Source organism: Thunnus albacares, chromosome 18 (assembly GCF_914725855.1).
Source record: "Thunnus albacares chromosome 18, fThuAlb1.1, whole genome shotgun sequence".
NCBI lineage: Eukaryota > Metazoa > Chordata > Actinopteri > Scombriformes > Scombridae > Thunnus > Thunnus albacares.
In genome coordinates, this window is record NC_058123.1 from 9700362 (window position 1) to 9720562 (window position 20201).

At 38.4% G+C, this 20201-nt stretch overlaps 1 protein-coding gene and 1 long non-coding RNA gene across 2 annotated transcripts; one reads left to right on the top strand and one right to left on the bottom strand.

The window, feature by feature from the left end:
* The first annotated feature begins 696 nt into the window (after window positions 1-696).
* aif1l (allograft inflammatory factor 1-like) lies at window positions 697-15854 on the top strand. The gene is made up of 6 exons (XM_044334146.1): window positions 697-867; window positions 1036-1097; window positions 3612-3678; window positions 7112-7153; window positions 7943-8108; window positions 13971-15854. Exons 1-6 carry the CDS (start codon window positions 843-845, stop codon window positions 14056-14058), a joined length of 450 nt encoding a protein of 149 aa, XP_044190081.1. The 5' UTR covers window positions 697-842; the 3' UTR covers window positions 14059-15854.
* Window positions 15855-17116: 1262 nt separating this feature from the next.
* LOC122968904 lies at window positions 17117-18984 on the bottom strand. The gene is made up of 3 exons (XR_006398907.1): window positions 18886-18984; window positions 17831-17886; window positions 17117-17691 (listed from the first exon to the last, which is right to left on the bottom strand). It is a non-coding gene; the product is annotated as an uncharacterized LOC122968904 (long non-coding RNA).
* Window positions 18985-20201: the final 1217 nt, after the last annotated feature.

A 20201-nucleotide genomic window follows, 5' to 3' on the forward strand; every position in this document is an offset into this window, starting at 1 on the left:
TGATTTCTGTTTCTATGTGACAGACAATAAAGTTTCTTGAATATTGAATCTCCTTAAATAGAGATGTACTGATATAACCGATACTGATATTGGTCCAATATTAACAAATAAATACATAGATATAAATTTACTGAATTGTTATTTATCAAAATAATGGTATCCAATACCAGATCAGCCCATTGTCACCGATACCCGATCCAGCTATTTGAGTTGGTATCAGACTGATATCTGATCAGTATTGGTATCAGTGCATCTTTAGTTGTTTCAACTTTAAATTGTGTTGTTTTAACTTTGAATGGTGTTGCTTTCTGTACAGCACCTTGAATCTACCTCTGTGTGTGAAACATGCTTTATCAATAAAACTGCTTTGCCTTGCCAAAAACACACACAATTGTAAAAACACTATCTAGTCATACATCATAAAAACATATTAGTATAGTATATAGTTCAAGTTAAATATCATTACTCCATACAGTAGCGCTGGTCTGACCTCTGAAAATCCTTCTTATTTGTGTCAACTTCAATGACCAGCATTAAAAAGAGCTTCTGGCTATTATTATTATTTACATTTACTTACATAAACACACACTATATAGTCAAAACATAGAAGCATTTTATTTGTGTAAAGAGGGTCAATACCTCGTTTATTTTGAAAGACCTGACCGGATTTGCTACCCCTAATCACGTCTGGCTTGACACCGGTGCCGACACCGCCGAGTGGCCCACTGAGCCCAACCTCTGAAACGGACAGAAGAGCAGTATTACCCGGACGGTCGCGGTAGCCTTCTGGCGCGGATATTTTTCTTTTTTCTGGATCCTAAACATCACAAATAAATCGCGGGATGCCTTCAAATAAAAACGTCCAAGGTAATAAATGTATAGATAAATAAATACGTTAGCGGACTGCCTTGTTTATTTCCCGGGCGCTAGCTAAAGCCTCTTTACAATAGAGCATCAGCAGGCCGACCGGGTAACCGTTAAAGATAAGCCTATATTAACCAGCTGGTTTGTGAAATTTTCTTTTTTTTTAAACAGGAGGGAAAGCCTTTGGACTGTTAAAGGAGCAGCAGCGGCAGAAATTGGAAGAAATAAACAAGGTACACATGTTCCCTTTATTTGCTGTCTCTAACGGCACCTCACGGGATTTGAATGTAAGGAGCACGCACACACTTGACTTGGCATTGGCCTTGTTCTTGAACGTGAGGCCACATTGATAATTCAGATTTAACTGCTCCACTAGCGCTGTGAATAATGAATTCCCCCCCCCCCCCAAATGCCACACTCGGTTCAGTGTAGTTGACCATAGCGACGCTGTTAATGCATTTTATTGATTTTTGTTCTCCCCCCTGTGGTCTCGTGGGCACTTGTTGAATGGTTTGCATGCTGTCACATACATCTTTCTGTGTGTGTATGAGTATTTCACCCTGACCTGATCATATTCACCACGAGTAAAAATGCATTTGAAGCCTTTGCCATCCCATATTTTCTGTGCACGCCGAGCTGCATGTGTTTAGACAGGGGGGGAACAGGTGTCTGAATGAGCTCTTTGTCTGACATTAGGCCTTGTTCAGTCAGATAACTCTGCAGTAGTTCCCACAGATTAACTAGATGTCTGTATAATCTCTGTTTCCCTCCTTTATTACTCTGCTGGCTGCCTGCCTGCTTGTCATCGGCTCCCCGCTGATGCCACATGAAAACCAGGTCGCGGCAAGAGGGCAGCCGGGAGCGCCTGTGACATTTCTGTGCACAGTTGCAAACACTCCCTGCTCCCCCCACAGTGATTCATGCAGTGTTTTGATATCCTTCATTTGTTCATTAGAGAAATGGGAAGAGATCAGACCCCAGATTCCTAAGCGGCTAGTTCTAATAATAACCGTACTGTGATTAAATCCAGTCCAGACATTTATTCTATTGTTGCATTATATTAATATGGGTGCATTTGCGTGAGTGGATCCTGTGGGAATAAAACCTCAAATACCATCACTGTTATGTACTGTATAAAGGGTGGCTCCTTCTGTGAAAATCTCATCTGATAAAAACTTGGGAGCTGGTATGATTAGTTGAATAATTTATTAGTCAGTTGGCAGAAAGTTAATCTGTGAATAGTGTGATAATAAGTGAATTGTTTCATTGCTTTAGAGCTGCAACAATTAGATGATTGGTCAACAGAACAATTCAATCAATCGTTTAAGTCCTTTTTTAAAGCAAAAAATGCCATACATTTGCTGGTTTTAGCTTCTAAAATGTGATGACTTAATGCTTTTCTTTGTCATACATGATTCTCTCTGGATTTTTACTGACAAAACCAGATGTTTTAAAATGTCACATTTGACTCTGGGGAAATTATTACGGCTATTATTCACTATCTTCAGACATTCTATAGACAAAACGGTTCATCAATTAACCAGATTGTCTGCTTTAAGAACAGCGAGGTGCAGACCAGTTTGAGCTTCAATGTAAGGCTGTCAAAATTATTATTTTTGGCTACAGCTGAATAAAGCAGGGTGTGCTGCTGGAAAGGAGTTGCGCTATGTGTTTTAATTTTGATGATGGATTAACCCAAAAAATCTGCAGATTAATCGATAACATAAATATTCTCGAGTTGCAGCCTACATTGATTGTTGTAATGTTTTCAAGCAAAAATACCCCCCCAAAAAATCATTGCTTCCTGCTTCTCAAATGTGAATATTTTACTGGTTTTCTTAATCTTCTATATATGAAATTGAATACCCCTTGGTTTTGGTCTGCTGGTTTGGACAAAGCAAGAGTTTTTGAGACGCCTGCATGTTCTCAGAGTAATTATGGTGGACATTTCTCAATTTTTTCTGATATTTTATGGACCAAACAGTTAATTTATTACTACTACTAATTCTGTTACAGCCCTAAAATATTTAGAAAATCTAAGTATCTTGCTGGAGGAGATTTGCTCTGTCTTTGACCTTTCTATGGCAAAACATTCTTTGCAGATACTGACAGAGCTTTCATACCTCATAATACTAGCACCATATTTGTTCAAAGGTACTTGCATTCTTGCGTGATACTGTGTGTTTGAGAACGGACATTCCTGTGTGCGAAGGCTGTAGTGGTGATTCAGCACAGCTGAGTCAAGCCTCTCTGATAAACATCCAGTAGTGGTGTTTACCCTGTTCACCCTTAATTATAAACCTGACGGACACATAGAGGTCAAGGCAGATAACAACGGTACTTTCTGTCTCTCTCTTGGTCTCTCTTCTTTCCGTGAAGCTGACTCCCACATGGCAGATTGCGTCATTATAATTTCATTAAAGTGGCTCCCCTTTGGGCATTTTCCTACTCCTTTCCTTTTACACCCTTGTGAGGTGTCCCACTTAATGATTACAATGATAAGTAATGACAATCCCGGAGGAAGTACATCTTAAGATTGTGAGTCATCACGCTCAACTTGAAGACAGATTTGACAGGATACGATTAGATGAATGTACTTTGATTTGTGTGTGGGCTTCCTCCTTCTTATGTAGTGTATTGTGTTCAACTAAATGTAGATTGGCTGAAGAGTTTCAGTAAACCCTGTAAAACTTGTTTTTTTTTCTGATCACCTTTTGTTCACACCCCTCTCTCTCCATCATTCCCAGGAATACTTGGAAGACCAGAAATACAGGGATGAAGAAGACCTGGCTGAAAAATTGGAAGGTTTCAAAAGTAAGCAAGTCCAGTCCTCCCTTTAATTCCTTAAGGATCTGCAAGCATGTGGCTGTCTTTTTGTGGGTGTGTTCCTGTTTTTTCTAGCTTTTGTCTTCGCCTCGATATTTGTTTATTTGTTGGCAGTCCGCACGCACACAAAACTCTGAAGTATTTTGTTTTTCTCTGTGGGAAAAGACAGACCGCTGTGATTTCTAAGAGGTTTGCAAGGCCGAGTCCTCAACGGCCTCGGAGGAATGTAGCGGGGCGTTTCTCTGCTTGTTGTTACAATATTCCAAACTTTCCTGGGTAAACTCATAGCTCATGGGAATAGAGAAAACACTGCCGCTAGGAGAATGAAATTGCTTGATTTACCAAAGGACTCCTCCTCATTCCTTAGATATTACACATGTAGTCTATGCATTTGGTGCTTGTAGAGTTTTTTTTTTTCCTTTCTTTTAGCGTCTGTGAGTTTTCTATCTGCGCTTTTCCAGACAGAATAACATAAAGCTGTTTATTCTAACAGGCATACATATGTCTTGAAAAGAGAAACATGCTCCAGTGTCCTACTTACAATCTGTGCCTGCTGGAGGAAATGGAGCAGAAGTATATAAACAGAAAGGGGGCCCAACACCTAGGTCCTGAGAAGATAGCTATTTTTTTTTTTCGCACTTTCTTTTTCCATCTGTTTCCATACTGTCCCAGTTTCCCAGAGGTCAGTGTCTAAACATGGTGCCTTTTAACCACCAACCAAATAGCATCAATTCAACTGAAGACCAAACAATTCTTACACAAACTCTTCTTTAACACTGACGTAAAGGCTGCAGCAGGTGTATTAATCTAATGATATGTTTCTTATATGAGTTATTATAACACAGACGCTTGTCACCGTGTTTGTTACTAAAACAGACATCAAACAACTTTCACTTAAACTTTCACAGTTGTCATTAACGGAGGCACCTCATGACTACATTAAGCTGTGTTATAAACCATTTATTAAGTGTTTATATAGCTTATAAATCCAAAGTAAAGTGTTACCTCAGGTGCTAAGGTGCCAGTCAGACACCAGGCTGAAGCTAGTCTCACCAGTTGGACACACCATCACCCCAGTAGAGTTTGAATTGAGTTGTGACTTTTATCACCTGTTACCACCATCAATGGCACTACCACTAATTTCATGAGTGAAACCCTGAAGATATATCATAAAGATTTGTGTGATTTTATGCTTGTATATCATGAATTTTATAGCACACACATTTACCACTCTAAAGCCCTTATATGTTGAATATTTACTGTTTTATGTCAGTGCCAAATCAGTGCTGACTGCAAAGTATAATAGCTGAAGAATGATTAGACCGTTGTTGTATGTATTCCTTTTTTTGGTGTAATTAGTCCTGGTATTGTTGCCAGAAATGTGCAGCACAAAGGAGCAGCCTGAAACAGGAAGAGGATTATTTCACTCTCTCTGTGTCATGTTTCATATAGTATGAACATTTGGGGTTTTTTTTTTTAATTAGCAGCTTGAGTTTGCATCCGGTTTAGGTGTTTTTAACTGAACAGGACTACAAAGCTTATTATGTATTAGTCAGTCTGAGGACAGATTGGGAGGAGAACGGAAATCAAGTTGTTTTTCAAACGAACAGAAGCCTGCATCGACCCTCCCATCTGCCCTTAGGGTCGGGTTTTTTTTTTTAAAGATATGGGAAAATTCTTTCTTTATCTATTGGCCAAAGTGGCAGGGGAAGTCATTGTCCATTTCAGCTATTTTATCAGCATGGTTTGTTTTCTTTTTTGATAAGTCGAAAAGCCCCTTCAAATTAAAGCGGTTGGCAGCAACAAATTAAATCAAAATAATGTCAACAAACATCAAAAAGAAGCAAGAAAAAATAAAAGTTAAAGTGAAAATGACTCGCAGCTCGTAAGCTGATGGCAGCGTCAGTTCGTCACGTTAGTTTCTGAAGGAATGTAGGTTAGGAGGACAGACTAAATACTGCATGGTTGTTCAGTTCAAGCCACTTTCTGTGGCTGCAGATGATCAACAGACTGCTACAAGACAAGTGTCCCACTCAAGACCTGCTCTGTATGTGTATGTGTGTGTGTGTGTGTGTGTGTGGAGGCCCACTCCTCAGAGTTTATGAACAGGGTTAGCATTGTCCTGTCCTACTCCCCATGGGTTCACACAGTTAACACAGTTCCCTCTCTCTCTCCCTCCCGATGCACACACAGAGCGTCCATTGTGGGACAGAAATAGCAAGTGTAATCTGAATAAAGTGGTCTTCCACAGTCGAAAGAATGGCGAAATTTAGGGAGAAGCGGGAAAATGTCTTGTCTGCTATCAGTTTTCATAGCAGCAGCAACTTCAGTAGTATGTTAATAATGCACTTTTATCAGAGAAGGAGAGTAGAAAGTAGTAAAGATTTACTATTTAAATGCAAAGCTGTCTGTGGTTATAACACTGCCTACCATCATGACCAGATAAGATACTGCAGGAAAATTGTACCAGGGGGAATTTTTGGAAAATTCCCCCTGGTACAAATTGTCTCTAAAAGGAAAATCACATTATAATTGGCTTTGGATAATATGTATTTTCATATGTTTTGTATATGTTTTGTTGTTTTGCATAAACAAAATTAAAAAAAAAAAAAACAGACAGGGCCAGCTGTTTCCTCTTGCGTCTAGTCTTTATACTAAGCTAACAGTTTCCTGGCTCCGGTTTCATATTTCATGGACATCTAACTCTTCAAAGTACAGGAAAGAAATCCTGTAGGCATATTGCCCAAAATGTCAAAGAATTTCTTAAAGCTAAATGACTACCTGCATGTTCTTTACATTGCTCTTTGCCACTAAAAAAACCCTGTTTGCGATATCGCCTACAAGATAATACCAAATACTGCTGAAAGTTAATACCGCAAAAAGTTAAGGAAGGTAAAAATAGTGCAAAGTATGTTTTTAATTGTGATTTTTTTTTGCCACTCATCAGTGTTTTATCTGCATGTTACCAGACTAGAAGTGAGTGACAGTAGCGTAGTATGTAATATCTCAGCAACAGAAGTTTAACTCAGGTATCTTTGTTTTTCTTCCTTCCTTCTCGCTGTGTTTGACCTTAAAATCCTATTTCAATTTCTTGACCTTTTCCCTCTAATCTGTCTTGCATGGCAGCCCCGCTCAGCTGCCCTTTGCCTGTTTTCCGCTGACAGACATGCAAAAAAAACACACACACACACACACACAAAGACACACCTGTCATTATCAGCTATTTGTGTCTGTCCTCATGCCAGGTCAGCTGTCTGCAGCGTGTAAGACAGTGAAATCACCATAAAGCTCGTGCTAACAGTTTTGCTGACATGTAAGATGCCAGCTGCAGGAAGATGTTGCATTACAGGATGTGTAGTGTGAGTCGAGAATGAAATAGCGTTGCGAGTAACAATCTCTTGTGTGTGTGTTTGTTTCACAGATAAATATGCTGAGTTTGACCTGACTGACGAAGGAGAGATTGGTGAGTAGAAGTCACCACCAAAACACCAGCTGCACCCCAGAAAACAACTGTCAGTTGACCCAAGTGCAGTGGCGACACGAGGGAACAGTAATTAATACTGTGTGTGTGTATTGTCTGACCGGTGTGAGCATGAACAGGCTCATGTGTCGTGTTTGTGTCTGTATGTAAAGTGAAACCATACTGTACACCGGTGTGAAAGGCCTTTGGTTCACGAGCAGCGAGGTGAGCTGTAGTGTAGGAGTCAGACGGCAGATATGGTTTCTGTCTGCAGGTCCTGAAAGAAGTTGTGAACAAGAAGTGTCCTATAATTTCAGTTTTTTTTTAGCCACATGAGCAGCATCGCTCTAGAAATGGCGATGTCAGTTTGACGTTTTAGTCCAGAGTGAGATATCTCAACAATTATTTGAGGGATTTCAATGACATTTGGCACATATATATTCACGCAAGACAGATTTTAAAAAGAAATCAAAGTCAAAACTGAAGCAGCAAAGGCAGAGATACCATGACTTTTAGTCTTTAGTACAAGTAAAGCTCCAATAACACTGGATTCTACATTTCCCATAATGCAACTCAATAGCTTCACTGATTAAACTCTCCCTGCCTCCTAAATGCTCACTTATACCTCCTGGTTTCACAAGCTTTATGTTTAAAGCTTTAAGTCTCAAGCCCAATCCAAGATGACCCTGATGACCTCATGAGAAATACAGACTTACACTCTGAATAGATAAAAAAAAAAACATTCATATTTCCCCACGTAAGCAGTCATCTGATTGTCTTTCCTTGTCCCAGATCTTATGGGTCTGAAGAGGATGATGGAGAAGCTAGGGGTACCCAAGACCCACTTGGAGTTGAAAAAAATGATCGTGGAGGTGACTGGCGGCAGCAGCAGCAACACTATTGACTACAGGGACTTTGTCAAGATGATGTTGGGCAAGCGCTCAGCTGTGCTCAAACTGTAAGTAAACCTCTGTGAATGTGTTTATAAGATGATATATTATATATATTATAAGATAATATTTTTTAAGACAGTTGAGTAAGAAATATAAAAGACCTGCGCCCCTGCAAGGCTGTCATCATTATGCATAAAATACAAGTTATCCCACATAGCTATTGACTATCAGCACCAGATTCTTCAACTAAATTCAGGACATCCGGTTTCAGCACAGATAGAGCAGAATGGTCCGCTCACTAATTGATGTGCTGTTGTTTGTGTTTCTTGATTAGACATCAGCCCGATATCTGCGGGCTGCTGCTAGCTAGTGTAGAGACAAACTATACAATTTAGAATCTGGAAACTGTTCAGTTGACTCCCGGCGCTTCAACTCTTACAACAAACATAAACCGAGAGCGCAGATCAGTGTACAAAGTCATTTTTAGTCTGTCCTTCTCATAGATTCGGCTGTTAAATTCACTGTAAGATAGCCAGAGGCAGCTAGCCGCCTGAAGTTACAAGAGTCCTGTAAATTACATGTAGTGTAACTAATCACAGTTGGTAGCAGCTACCATCTAAGTTACTTTTTGACTAAAAATAACATTTTTTGTGAATATTGTAATAACTCAATTTTACAATTTAGACATTTTACACATTGAGCTAAAACAAAAAATTAAATTAACTGAATTAATTTGAGATATCACTCAGCCCTACTTTAAACCCTCTGCTGGTTCATTGTGTATGTGTGTGTGTGTGTGTGTGTGTGTGTGTGTGTTTGTGTGTGTGTTCACATAATGGAGAGGGAGTATATGAATCGTGTGCTGTGTCAGCCAATTGTTTTATCCATCAGCAGGGGTTCTGGGATGACAAGCGCTGATGTCACTACCCACATGATGCATTAGTCGTTAATCTCCATGGCAACAAAACCCATCTATATAGCCTATCCATAGTCAACCCATCCTTATCCTTAGCTGGGATCATGTGCTTAGGTAACTGATTATAGGCTGATTAACCACTGACAGTCACGTAGGACTGACAAATACGCCAAAACTCATCATATTCTATGCCAAGAACTCATACAGGACAACTTGTTTCTTTCAAAATTACCTGGATATATTTTTAAAACAGGTTAGTGTAACCGATATAAGCCTTTTAAAGCAGCCTTGCACTGGGTCAGACTGCAAAAGCCAGAGTGTAGTGGCTGCTGCATGTCAGCTCTGCTGGAATAAGCTGGCTGGACCCTTTAGTAGACAAATCTCATAATCCCAAATACACCAAGCACAGGAAATGCATAACTTTTCCTCCTTTGCCCTCAACCATTTTTCGAAAGTGTATCCCATAATCCCACAGCCACTATTTATAAATGTCTCATTGCCTCCCCGCTTCACTCGTCCACTCGGTAGCACTCTAGTAAGAGAGCGGCCATATTCCTAAAAAGCGGATGTGTGTAATTGTTTTCAACTTTGCTGCATCAGGAGAATCGTACATCATTGCTCAATAACTGCAAAGGTCTACAACGCCTATTGTTTTTGTCTCTAGAGAGAGGAGAGGGGAGGGAGAGGTTGAGTGTACAAAACAGCTTTACAATAGCGTTATTCAAAGCATTTGGCAAAACAATTGATTTAGTTGCAAGTAGAGGACTATTTTGGAGGTCAGGGTCCACAATTGGGCTCAGACTGTGAAAGGCCTTCCACTGAAATGCAATAAACAATGTGAAATGATATACAGTCAGTCGCTCTAGTTTGTTTATCCAAGGTTTGACTCTAATAGATGCAGATTTTTTATTTTATTCTTGACTAAAAGCCTTCCACACAGTGTGGATCTACTAACTATTATCTATGTGTGTGGGTGGGTATGTGTGTATTTTTGTCAATATAAATACAGATGTGATAAATATTTGGTAAGAAAATTAAGGCAACCAATCACTTGATCTCTTAAATTCTTCTGTACATAGAACAGATTAACCAAACATGGCAGTATCATAAATTGATTGATTTTAATGTATTCCAAATCACAAAAATGTAATTCACGTATTTACTATGAATCACTTCTTTAAAGAAAAACAGCGTATTTTACTTATTATTGGATTCGTCATTGAATCAGTAGCTGAAGGGTGACTCAGCGGTGACCTGACCGACTTCACCCAGCGTTTGAGTGCAGAGGAAGTTTGCAGAAAAAGGAAATGAGAGTGTTTGCCAGAGAGATATGCCAGAGTTTGAGATGCTGAGGGCTGGTTTCATCGCTGGGATCATTGCTCCTTATGGGCTTAGCGGGGCTTTGCGTAGGTTTTCCAAAAAAGGAAATTAAAGACAGACATTCGCTGCGAATAGCTCCCGTCAGATCCCTCACTCTACTGTGTACAGTCTAAACCACTATTCCCCTCAGTCGCTTGGTTTCCTTTCATTCCTTTGCTTTCACTTAATGCTCGGCCAGTTCATACCCTGAATATGACCGCGGCTTCTTCAGCAGCTGAGTTTCCCTCCTCACTGACACATCATGATTGTAGTGTTTGTACTTCTTTTACAGTGTTTTAACCTTATGTCTTCCTGATTAGTGTGTTTATTATTTTATTACTTTATTATTTTATTATTCTTCTGCCATATGTCTTTTGCTTGACTACTACTTCTGCATACTTTCAGCTACAGAAACCATTCAAATATCAAAATGTTCAGCTCTTTAAGGACATTTATGCTAAGACTTTTTTAAATATTAAGCTTTTTTCAACATTTTTTTTTTATAAGTAAATAGATGTAATGTTCAAAATTTTCAAATGTTCACTCCAAAAAAACAGCTTCAGCTTATTTTTCATGCATTTTCAACTCTTTATCTATTAATTCATGCTCCATTCAAACCTTAAAATGTTCCACATCTTTCATACATGAGGAGTTTTATTCAACTTTTAAATCCAATTCAGACTTTTTGAAAATATTCAACACTGCATGCACACACACGGTGTCATTTCCCATTTTCAAAATGAAAGCCCAAGATGGTAACTTTATCATAACAGGAAAGTCAGGATGAGCCAGACTTTTCAAAATAAAAGCTGCATACTTTCAGCTAGAGATTCCATTTAAGCTTTTAAACAGGTCACAAGACTTTCAGCTATTAAACTTTTATTCAGCTTTTCATAACTTGTACAGTTTTTTAATTATCGCATTTTAAGCTTTATGCTTTTTTTCAGTCCTCTTCTGAGTTTATAATGAATTGCTTCTGAGCTGGAGTTTGACATCTAACTTTCATGTTAATCTCTATTAAATGACCAGTCTGACCCTGGACTGAGACAACAGTTAACAGCAGTTGGTTGATTCTTAGCTGATGTGACATTCACTTGCAGTCACCATTTTATCCCTAAATGTAATTGGTTGAGCGGGTCCACCTTCTTGGACAGCTAGGTATGGTAACATCACTTAGACAAACCACATAGACCAATTCTATATGAAAAGTGCCCTGAGATAACTTCTGTTCTGATTTGGCACTATACAAATAAAACTGACTTGACTTGAATGTGTGCAAAATCTTACACAGAGCGTTGTACTTGAATGTGTCTGAGCTCTGTCTTTTGTCTTCTTCCATCGTTGACATTAATTTGATAAAACACTGGTAATTTGTTATTTAACTGAGATCCTGCGGGTATTTTTATATTGTTTATTTTGATAAAATGTCAGTGTAGGAAAAGATATTGAATCCATTGAGATTAAATATTATTTCAACAAGCACAGTCTTACCTCATGGAACTTCTCATTTGTTTTCACCATTCTAATTGTATTATATTACATTTTCACAGCATATGAGTTATTACATAAAAATGTTTGGTTCATGATTAAATGATGCTGACAGTGCCTTTATACCTAACGGCCTTTGCTCAACGACATTGTGTTATCTCTCTCCCTGTGTGTGGCCTGTGAACCTATTGATATGGACAAGTTCATGTATGTGTGTGTACTGATTAGTGTGAATGCTGTTCTTCTAAGCTTTATTATTCTTCTTCTGTATATTTTTTGCTTGACTACTACTTCTGCATACTTTCAGCTACAGAAACCATTCAAATAACAAAATGTTCAGCTCTTTAAGCACATTTATTAAGCACACACACACGCACAGATACCAATTATATTTTCAGATCTTTGTGTTTGTTTGTGTGTATGTGTGTGACAGAGTACACACATGTACATAAACTTGCCCCTATCAATACGTTCATAGGCCACACACAGGGATAGATAACACAATTGTTGAGCAAAGGCCATTACATTACATATAGAGGCATTGACAGTATCATTTGTAACACTGGTACAAAATAACAAAACTTCAAACAGCTAGGAAAATGACTTTCAATCCCTTACCCTCTACCACACTGATTGGCAGCATATTGGTCTCAACCATTCGGCACACCAACTGGGTGACAGCCTAATAAGAAAGTAACACCTGTATTGTTATTACAGATAGACCCTAGGATTAGAGACACACTGAGAGCAGGCTGAGCAGGCAGAGAGCGGGAGAGTTCCTGCCGAAAACAAGCACCAAGCACCCTGGGAGACATAAGAGCTGCTGCTCACTAACACCTACGTGTGTTTACAACAGAGAGCAGGAGGGAGGACAGATGTCTCACTCCGTTACTCTGCGTTGCGACACTGCTGCTGCTGCTCCTGTGAACGGTCACAGAGCAGACACTTCCAGTTTATAATTGTAGCGTTCATTGTCCAACTTAGTATTGATAACACGCTGAGTATTTTACAAATTTAGAATTTTTTTATTTGATGTACGTGAGGGCTGATATGCGAAAATGAACTTAAATGGGCAAGTAATGTAATCGGTGTATGCCCAAACACCATGTAAGACCGACTATCACAGCAAGCATAATGTTAACAGGAAACAAGGGATGGACCTAGTTTTTCAAAATGAAAGTGTTAATAGTTCAACTCTTTTCAGGGCTCAGATCTCAGCTTATGTTTTATCCTTATTCCAACAAAGACAATTAAAGGAAACCTCAATTCCCTCTCAGTCCTCTTAAGCTCATTTAAGTCTTTGCTCTAAAACTCCCATTTGAACTTCTTTCATTGTTTAGTCTATATTTTTCATCCTCCATCCCAAAATATTCAACACAGCTGATTGAGATTTCCTAATTTAACCCACCCATTTCCCACTTTTCCAACTCATTTATACTCAATCAGCTGCCTCTTCATCCAAATTGAAGCCAGCAATCATCTTTACTACAGTACAGTAAGAGTAATTTGCTCTTACTGTAGTGTAGACATCAATATGACATAACTAAGACCAAATCTGAATATTGATATAATAATGTACATCGTCAGTGAGTTTGCTGGGTCACACAGGGTGATATCAGCCTGTGTCACTACTACAGACATACAGTGCACCAAAGCAACCATGAAGTTTTCCTTAGTATTCAACCACAAACCATAAAAACCAACACATACATCCCATTCCGCCCCAGCAACTGCCCAGAGCACTATACCTGCCACATAACCTTCTGAAAGTGCCCTAGATGCCTGACCCTGAAGAGTGTACCTATCACTGAGCAACACCTTAGCAACCACCTCGCAATGCTGCACCACTTATTCATTAGCAAAAACTTATATAAAAACCTGGTTCAGCCAAGGTTAGCTCTGGCAGCAGGCATACCGTACTCAAATGTTTACGTAATTGAACTGTTCCTCTGTCTAGTTCTCAAGAATTGTTTTAATTTTTCAGTGCAATCACATCGATTCTGACCCCCTTCACCCATCATTTTGCACAGGTTTTGAAGATAAGGACTCAGGCATTACACTATAATTATTTGTGTACTGTGTTTAGCTATTGCTTTCTATTTTTAAACATTGCCGATATATTTGACTTGTGTTTTTTTCATGATTCCTCTCTCTCTCTCCACAGAGTCTTAATCTTTGAGGACAAAGCCAACGGGTCTCCCTGCAAGCCAGATGGACCCCCTCCAAAGCGGGACATTGCTAGCCTGCCTTAAGTCAAAATGTCAGCCTCCAGACTGCTAGTGGAGTAGAGGGACCATCGGCGGCTGCTTGGAATTGAGCTGTTCTCTTAACATGTGGAGTGATGTATTAGTGTGGGACCAGTGATCGAGGATATTATTTTGTGATTTACAGTGCGTGCAAGGTATCTGTTATTTGGAAGACTGAGCCCACGACTGGCTAAATGATGTTTGACTGTGAATATTATTATTCATCTTTTTTCCTTAATTAAAATGTAGCATTGATAGTTGTACATGTAATCTGCTTGATAAATTAAATTCTGTAGTAAGTGTTTCATGGTTATACTTTAAGGGAAGATGCGTTCATTTTAACGGCGTGAAAGTAGGACGCTTTAGGAGAAGCACAAGGAAAAGAAGCAGTTTTTCCAACACATTTTTGCACTGTCCTCAGTGGTCTCGGCATGGATTCTTGCCAGGCTAATCTTGGTCAGCGTCTCACTTTTAGATCAGGTGCCAGAGATTACAGGCCCAGCCCATTTCCTCTGGGTCAAAGGCATCAGCCCTCAGAGCTCGAATACTGATCTGGAATCAGTAACTAGGCTATCATGACCACCTCATGATCTGAAAAACATTTTTTTCTGCATTTTGAATATTCATTCACATCAGCTGAGAGAAGAATAAGTGATCATGTTGACCGTGGGACTTTCAGTATCATTCATTGTGTGGCTTGATGACCATAAGCAAATTTGACTCAGTTTTAGATCTGTAAGGTTAAGCATATGTTCATTTTGGAAGGAGTGTGATTTACAGGCACACAAAAACTCTACAAGCATAACAAATGTACATAATATACTACATACAGTACAATCATATTCTTTCCAAGTGCCTCAACATGCAGATACTGTAGAGCTCAAACACACAGATTGAAAAAAAAAGGAGGGAGTGCACACAGGTGTTCAGTTCAAGCAGTCCTTTTAGCTTACTAATTCCAGAAATCCACAAAATCATGTTCTTTGGCATTTGGTAAGGTAGTTTTAATGATGTTTGTTGAATTTTATTGATATGGTGTGTATTATTGCTTTCCACAACATTCTGAGTGAGTGAGGTTCACAAGTGGTGGGTTTTTTAAAAAATGTAGTTTCTATGTATTTTCCCTTTTCTTACCATTATTTTTTATGTCACAGCACACAGAGTTTAACATGTTTATTGGGTGATTTGACTGTTGAGGTTACCGTGTATTTGTCATGTTATTAATTTCTTTTCTTGTCTTGGATTCATTTTTCTCCCCCCACATTTTTTTTTCATCAGCCAGCAATGTGTGTCTGTTAAACTGTCCTGTGAATTCTGTTATTTGTGCCTCAGAGTTTGTCTCCAGTTGAAATGTTCCTGTAACTCACACTATTTACTGTGAAATTCGTACTTGTCGTATTTTTAACTCACTTAACACATTTTAAACTATTCTGTTCTTCTGTTTCCAGTCTGATATTTTAGTGTTGTTTAACTATCAGTAAGATGCACATTTTTTGCAGACACCAAAGGAATTAAAATTCTTCTTACACTGGCCTGTTAAGTTTTGAAATGTTCATTGTGGTGATAGAGACCTCTTTTAAACTCTTGATACATTTTGAGTTCGGATGAAAAATGACAAACAAGCACACAAATAGATTTAACTATTTGAGTTTCATTGAAATAATGTTTTCATTCCATTTTGTTTTCCTCATTAACTTTTCATGTTGCATAATGTACGTGCGGCTGTATGCATTACATACTGTTGAGCAATAAAATGTTTTCATGAAAAAGTAAATAGCTACTAGTGCAAACAATCCCTTAAATGGGTTTGGTTGTGTCTTATTTAAATATTCCGTTTCAGTGGGAGAGCTGTTGTTTGCGTGTGGCACAGTGTCAAGGATAATAAGCAACACTTTAACGAGCATGCTAACAGGCAGGTCCAGTAGGATTATAATAAGCACCTCTGTAATTAAAATGATAATCACTGTTCCATGCAATAAACTGCCAGGAGCTTACTGTATGTAGGCGCAGTGGAAGAGGAGATGGAAGGTGCAGGGATCCTCATATAAAACAGCAACATAAAATTTATTCTGCACATTTTGTATTTTATTTACTTCTTCAGATCTCAATTGTAAGTTGTGTGTCATGCTGTGAAAGGAGGTCTCACTACATGATCAGTTACAGTGTGCTAGTTTAGGTTTCTCAGTATTATTCTTTACTGTACTGTCTCGCTCCATTCCCCCTCACTCATAAACTATTTTTATTTCTCTGTATGTCATCAGTCTGTCTGCTTCAGCTACATGTTCGGGAGATAAAGCATATACTCAGCTGTTTCCACTCATTGACCCACGTGTGATTTATTTTGATTAGTTATTGCTGAGTCCAAACCAGCAGGTCTGTGGCTGCAACACTGCAGTGCATCCTAGGTCAGTACATCATCCTCCTGCTCTTTTGTTTAGACACTACCATCTACTGGTCGCTCAGAGTCAAGACATGAGACAGATATTTGGTAATAAGAGCGTGGTAGACTACTCAACCACCTACTTTAGTAACCCAAACATCCTGAATTTAACAATAAAGATGACTTTTTAACAGAAAGAAAGATGTTTTGAGCTCAGTTTGCTCTAAATTTGCAGTGATGTAGCATTAAAGCAGAGCCTTGTTACTGAACCGTTGATGTAATAGACCAGCAGCAGGGATGTGAAGATAATTAAAGCTACATTTAAAATAATAAAGTTTTGAAAAATTGAGTATAATTGTTATAAAATATTCAAATGAAAAGATTGGCTCCCTCAGGGGCGCCAGTGGATGTCTCACCAAGGGCACCAAAATGTCCAAAAATAGCCCCGATCATCAGACAGTGATTAGTGTAATATGCACATAACCCAAGCAAATTGTTTAATGTTTAAATACAGTACTACATAGATAATACTATTATATAGTACACCTTGAGTCATTCCCAAAAACTGGTTTGTACTGCTGTAGTTCAAATGAAAATAACACATTCATCCTTTTTACAGAAGGCATGCAAATTAGTATTATTTAATTTAAAAGAAATGTTCAAAAACTGTTTTTGTTGCACAGTTATTTATCTCATCTTGAGGGTATTTCAGTGTATATATTTATCACACCTCCCCTCACTCTATATGATTTGAACTAGCTCTCATTTAGAATTAATATTTCCTCTAAACTGTGTGTGATTGTTTCATTGTTGCATTTAATCCTAACATGGACAAATAGTTAATTCCCAATTAGTCAAATGCTAAACCACAGAACTAATTTTGTACATTATGAACATCTATTAAAGTGGAGGCATCATCCCTCATATCAATTTGCTACAGTGACTACAGTGATTGATATTTCAGCCCACTGGGGTCACCCCATTTAACCTTTGACCTACTTCCTATTGTAAATGCAAATAACATTGTCACCAGATATGTAGCTGTAAACATATAGTCCCTTTATCCCCACAAACCTTGTAAACACTGTCAATGAGCAGCTCTTCTCATCCTGACCAGCGCATTCTGCCATTCACAGCAAACAAGATGAACCGACTAGAATTACGCTTGAAAAGGGACAATTTAACCTGCAACAGGCACAAACAACCACAAGGTGCCGCCACTGAGAAGACTTTAGTTGATCACGTTCGTAGGGATCTGACTGGAGAAGGTACAAGAAGAAGGAAAGAAAAAGAAACAAATTATTGAACAGACAGAATTACAGAACAGAACAGACTTAATAACCATCAGTCCTAAAATATTGACGTGATAAATAAGGGCAGAAACACAACTAAATATACCTGAGTATATGTGCTGCACTGTACTGATGTCAAACTTCAAGAGGACTTCTTGTAGCCTAAAATGGGGTAATCAGGTATAAAAACTTTTAATTTAATCACTACCGTTGTATCCACTGTTCATTCCTACCAGACCACTCAAGGGAGTCATGGTAACTGTTCACCAGGCCTTTCTTTCTTTCTTCATTGACTGAGTGAAACGTGTTTGTTCAGCCTGTACTTTGGGTTTGACAAAAATGAAAATCTTTTAAGTTATTTAGGATATCCTTGGAGTTACATAAGGTTGTGCTTTGTTGCGCTTTGGGGTAATGAGTATCATTCGTCACAATGTATTCACATATTTGCTCATCCATTACTGTCAGCGAGCAGCTGTTCAGATCCTGACGGGCTAATTGTTATTCACAATGTGTCTCTCAGGTCATGAGATACAGTCAGAGTGGCCCTGATCAAAATTCACTGAGTAAGTCTTGGAAGTCTCAAGAAACAGCAAGGTCCAGCTGTCTTTGACTTCCTACTTTTGGAGATGCTCACAACTCACAAGGAGAACAACCCAGATCAGCACTGAATAATTACATGTCACATCTGCAGGCAAACACTTTAGGGTGTTCACATCTCTCTCACATGTCACAGAAGATTTGGGTTGTCAAATTGTGACTCAGCAAGACGGCGCTAAACTGATGAAAAACAACTATTTTTTAACTATTTTCTGTATATCACATGGGGGGGTTACAGATATGTAGATCACACAAAATATGAAATGCCATCATGCAAACCTATTCTATTTGATCATTAAAAGTTATGCTGGATTCTGTCTTTGTTTCCCATTTATTCACTTTAACTAGAATTTCCTTTCTCACTTTCTGTTCACTCTCTTTTGCTTTTGCAAAAGAATAGTTTCTTACTACTGACTACAACAGAATAAAAGCTAAGCAGGGTAACATGACAAAATGGATGTACAACTGAGACTGCATTTCAAATTTTATCCACCAGTTTGTGGAATGGAGCAGTATATGGAAAAGTATTTACATAGTAACATAACACAGTATGATGAGACTTACCGACCAAGAAGCTAAGATTCACTAAGATTCATTTTTGAAATGTTTTGCCATTTCATTTGTAATTATCGTGGAGTTTGTAAAGCATAAATAATGTTTCACTTGTCATGTATCAACAGAGTTTGTCTCCTGCTCTTAAATGTAAACAAACACTTGTTGTAATTTGATAATTACAGTGAGTCATTCCACTGAACTCGCCTGACACATTCACATAGTTTTGTGACGAAAGCTGAAAGCAAATCCAACGATTAACCAAATCAAATAAAAGACAAGAAATTAGATTAATGAAATCAAATAAGAGAGAGAATAATGTTTCTGGTTTTGGCTGAATATCAGGTATTAATGTTGCATCAGCAATTAGTCCTGTAACATAATACATTACTCATTATCTAGGATATGAGTAATGAATCTAGGATAAAGGTCACCTGCTGAGGTTGCCTGGCTGTGTATCAGCTAACCGTATATTTAGCTATGCAAATAAACATTTTGCTTCTCATTCGGGCCTTGTTGAGACACATGCCTGGATCAGGTACCTACAATATTAGATAGACTTATACCAACAAGTTCCTCTCTTGTTTGGTCTGGTTTGTTATCCTTTGCTATCCCATTAGTTCTGAAAAACAGATATGAGCCCCTTTGTTTGGGAAGAACTGCACACTTTACAGTAAATAGGAGGTTTGGTTATAAGTGGTGATTTTATAGGAGTGACATTCCAGGAAAGTTCAACATGATTTATAATAGTTTTGTCATTAGGCAGATGTGATGCAATAAACTGTGGAGGATTATGATTTCTTCAACAGGGTGATTATTTTATTTCATTTACTGAAAAACAAAAGCTTTTAGGCGATGTTTGCATCTTCAGAAGTTTGCTTTAAATAGTGCACTGCCCATAACAGCAGATTTCTATCATATGGATCCTGGTAAACAGAAAGACACACATACAGTAAGCCTGTCAAATGTATGCTCATGTCAGTGGCATTCCAGTAACATAATGGGTTACAAGAAGAAATTTTCCTTTGATAATTATTGCACTGGAGATATATTTGAGACCACTTAAGCTTGGGAACAACCTATTCCTAATTAGTTTTGGGAAAGAGTGAAAACAATATTTTTGGCACTTGCTTATGATCTTTGGGTGTGGCACATATTTAAAAATAAGCCACATTGTGTGACCACAGAATCAGATTCTCATGAAACGCAGTTCACATTATGAATGGGTTAAACGTTGGGTGAGTCATATACATAAGTCTAACTCCCTGTTTGTCATTCAAACAGGATTTGACCAGTTACAGTCACATTTTGCAGGCTGTATATTAGAC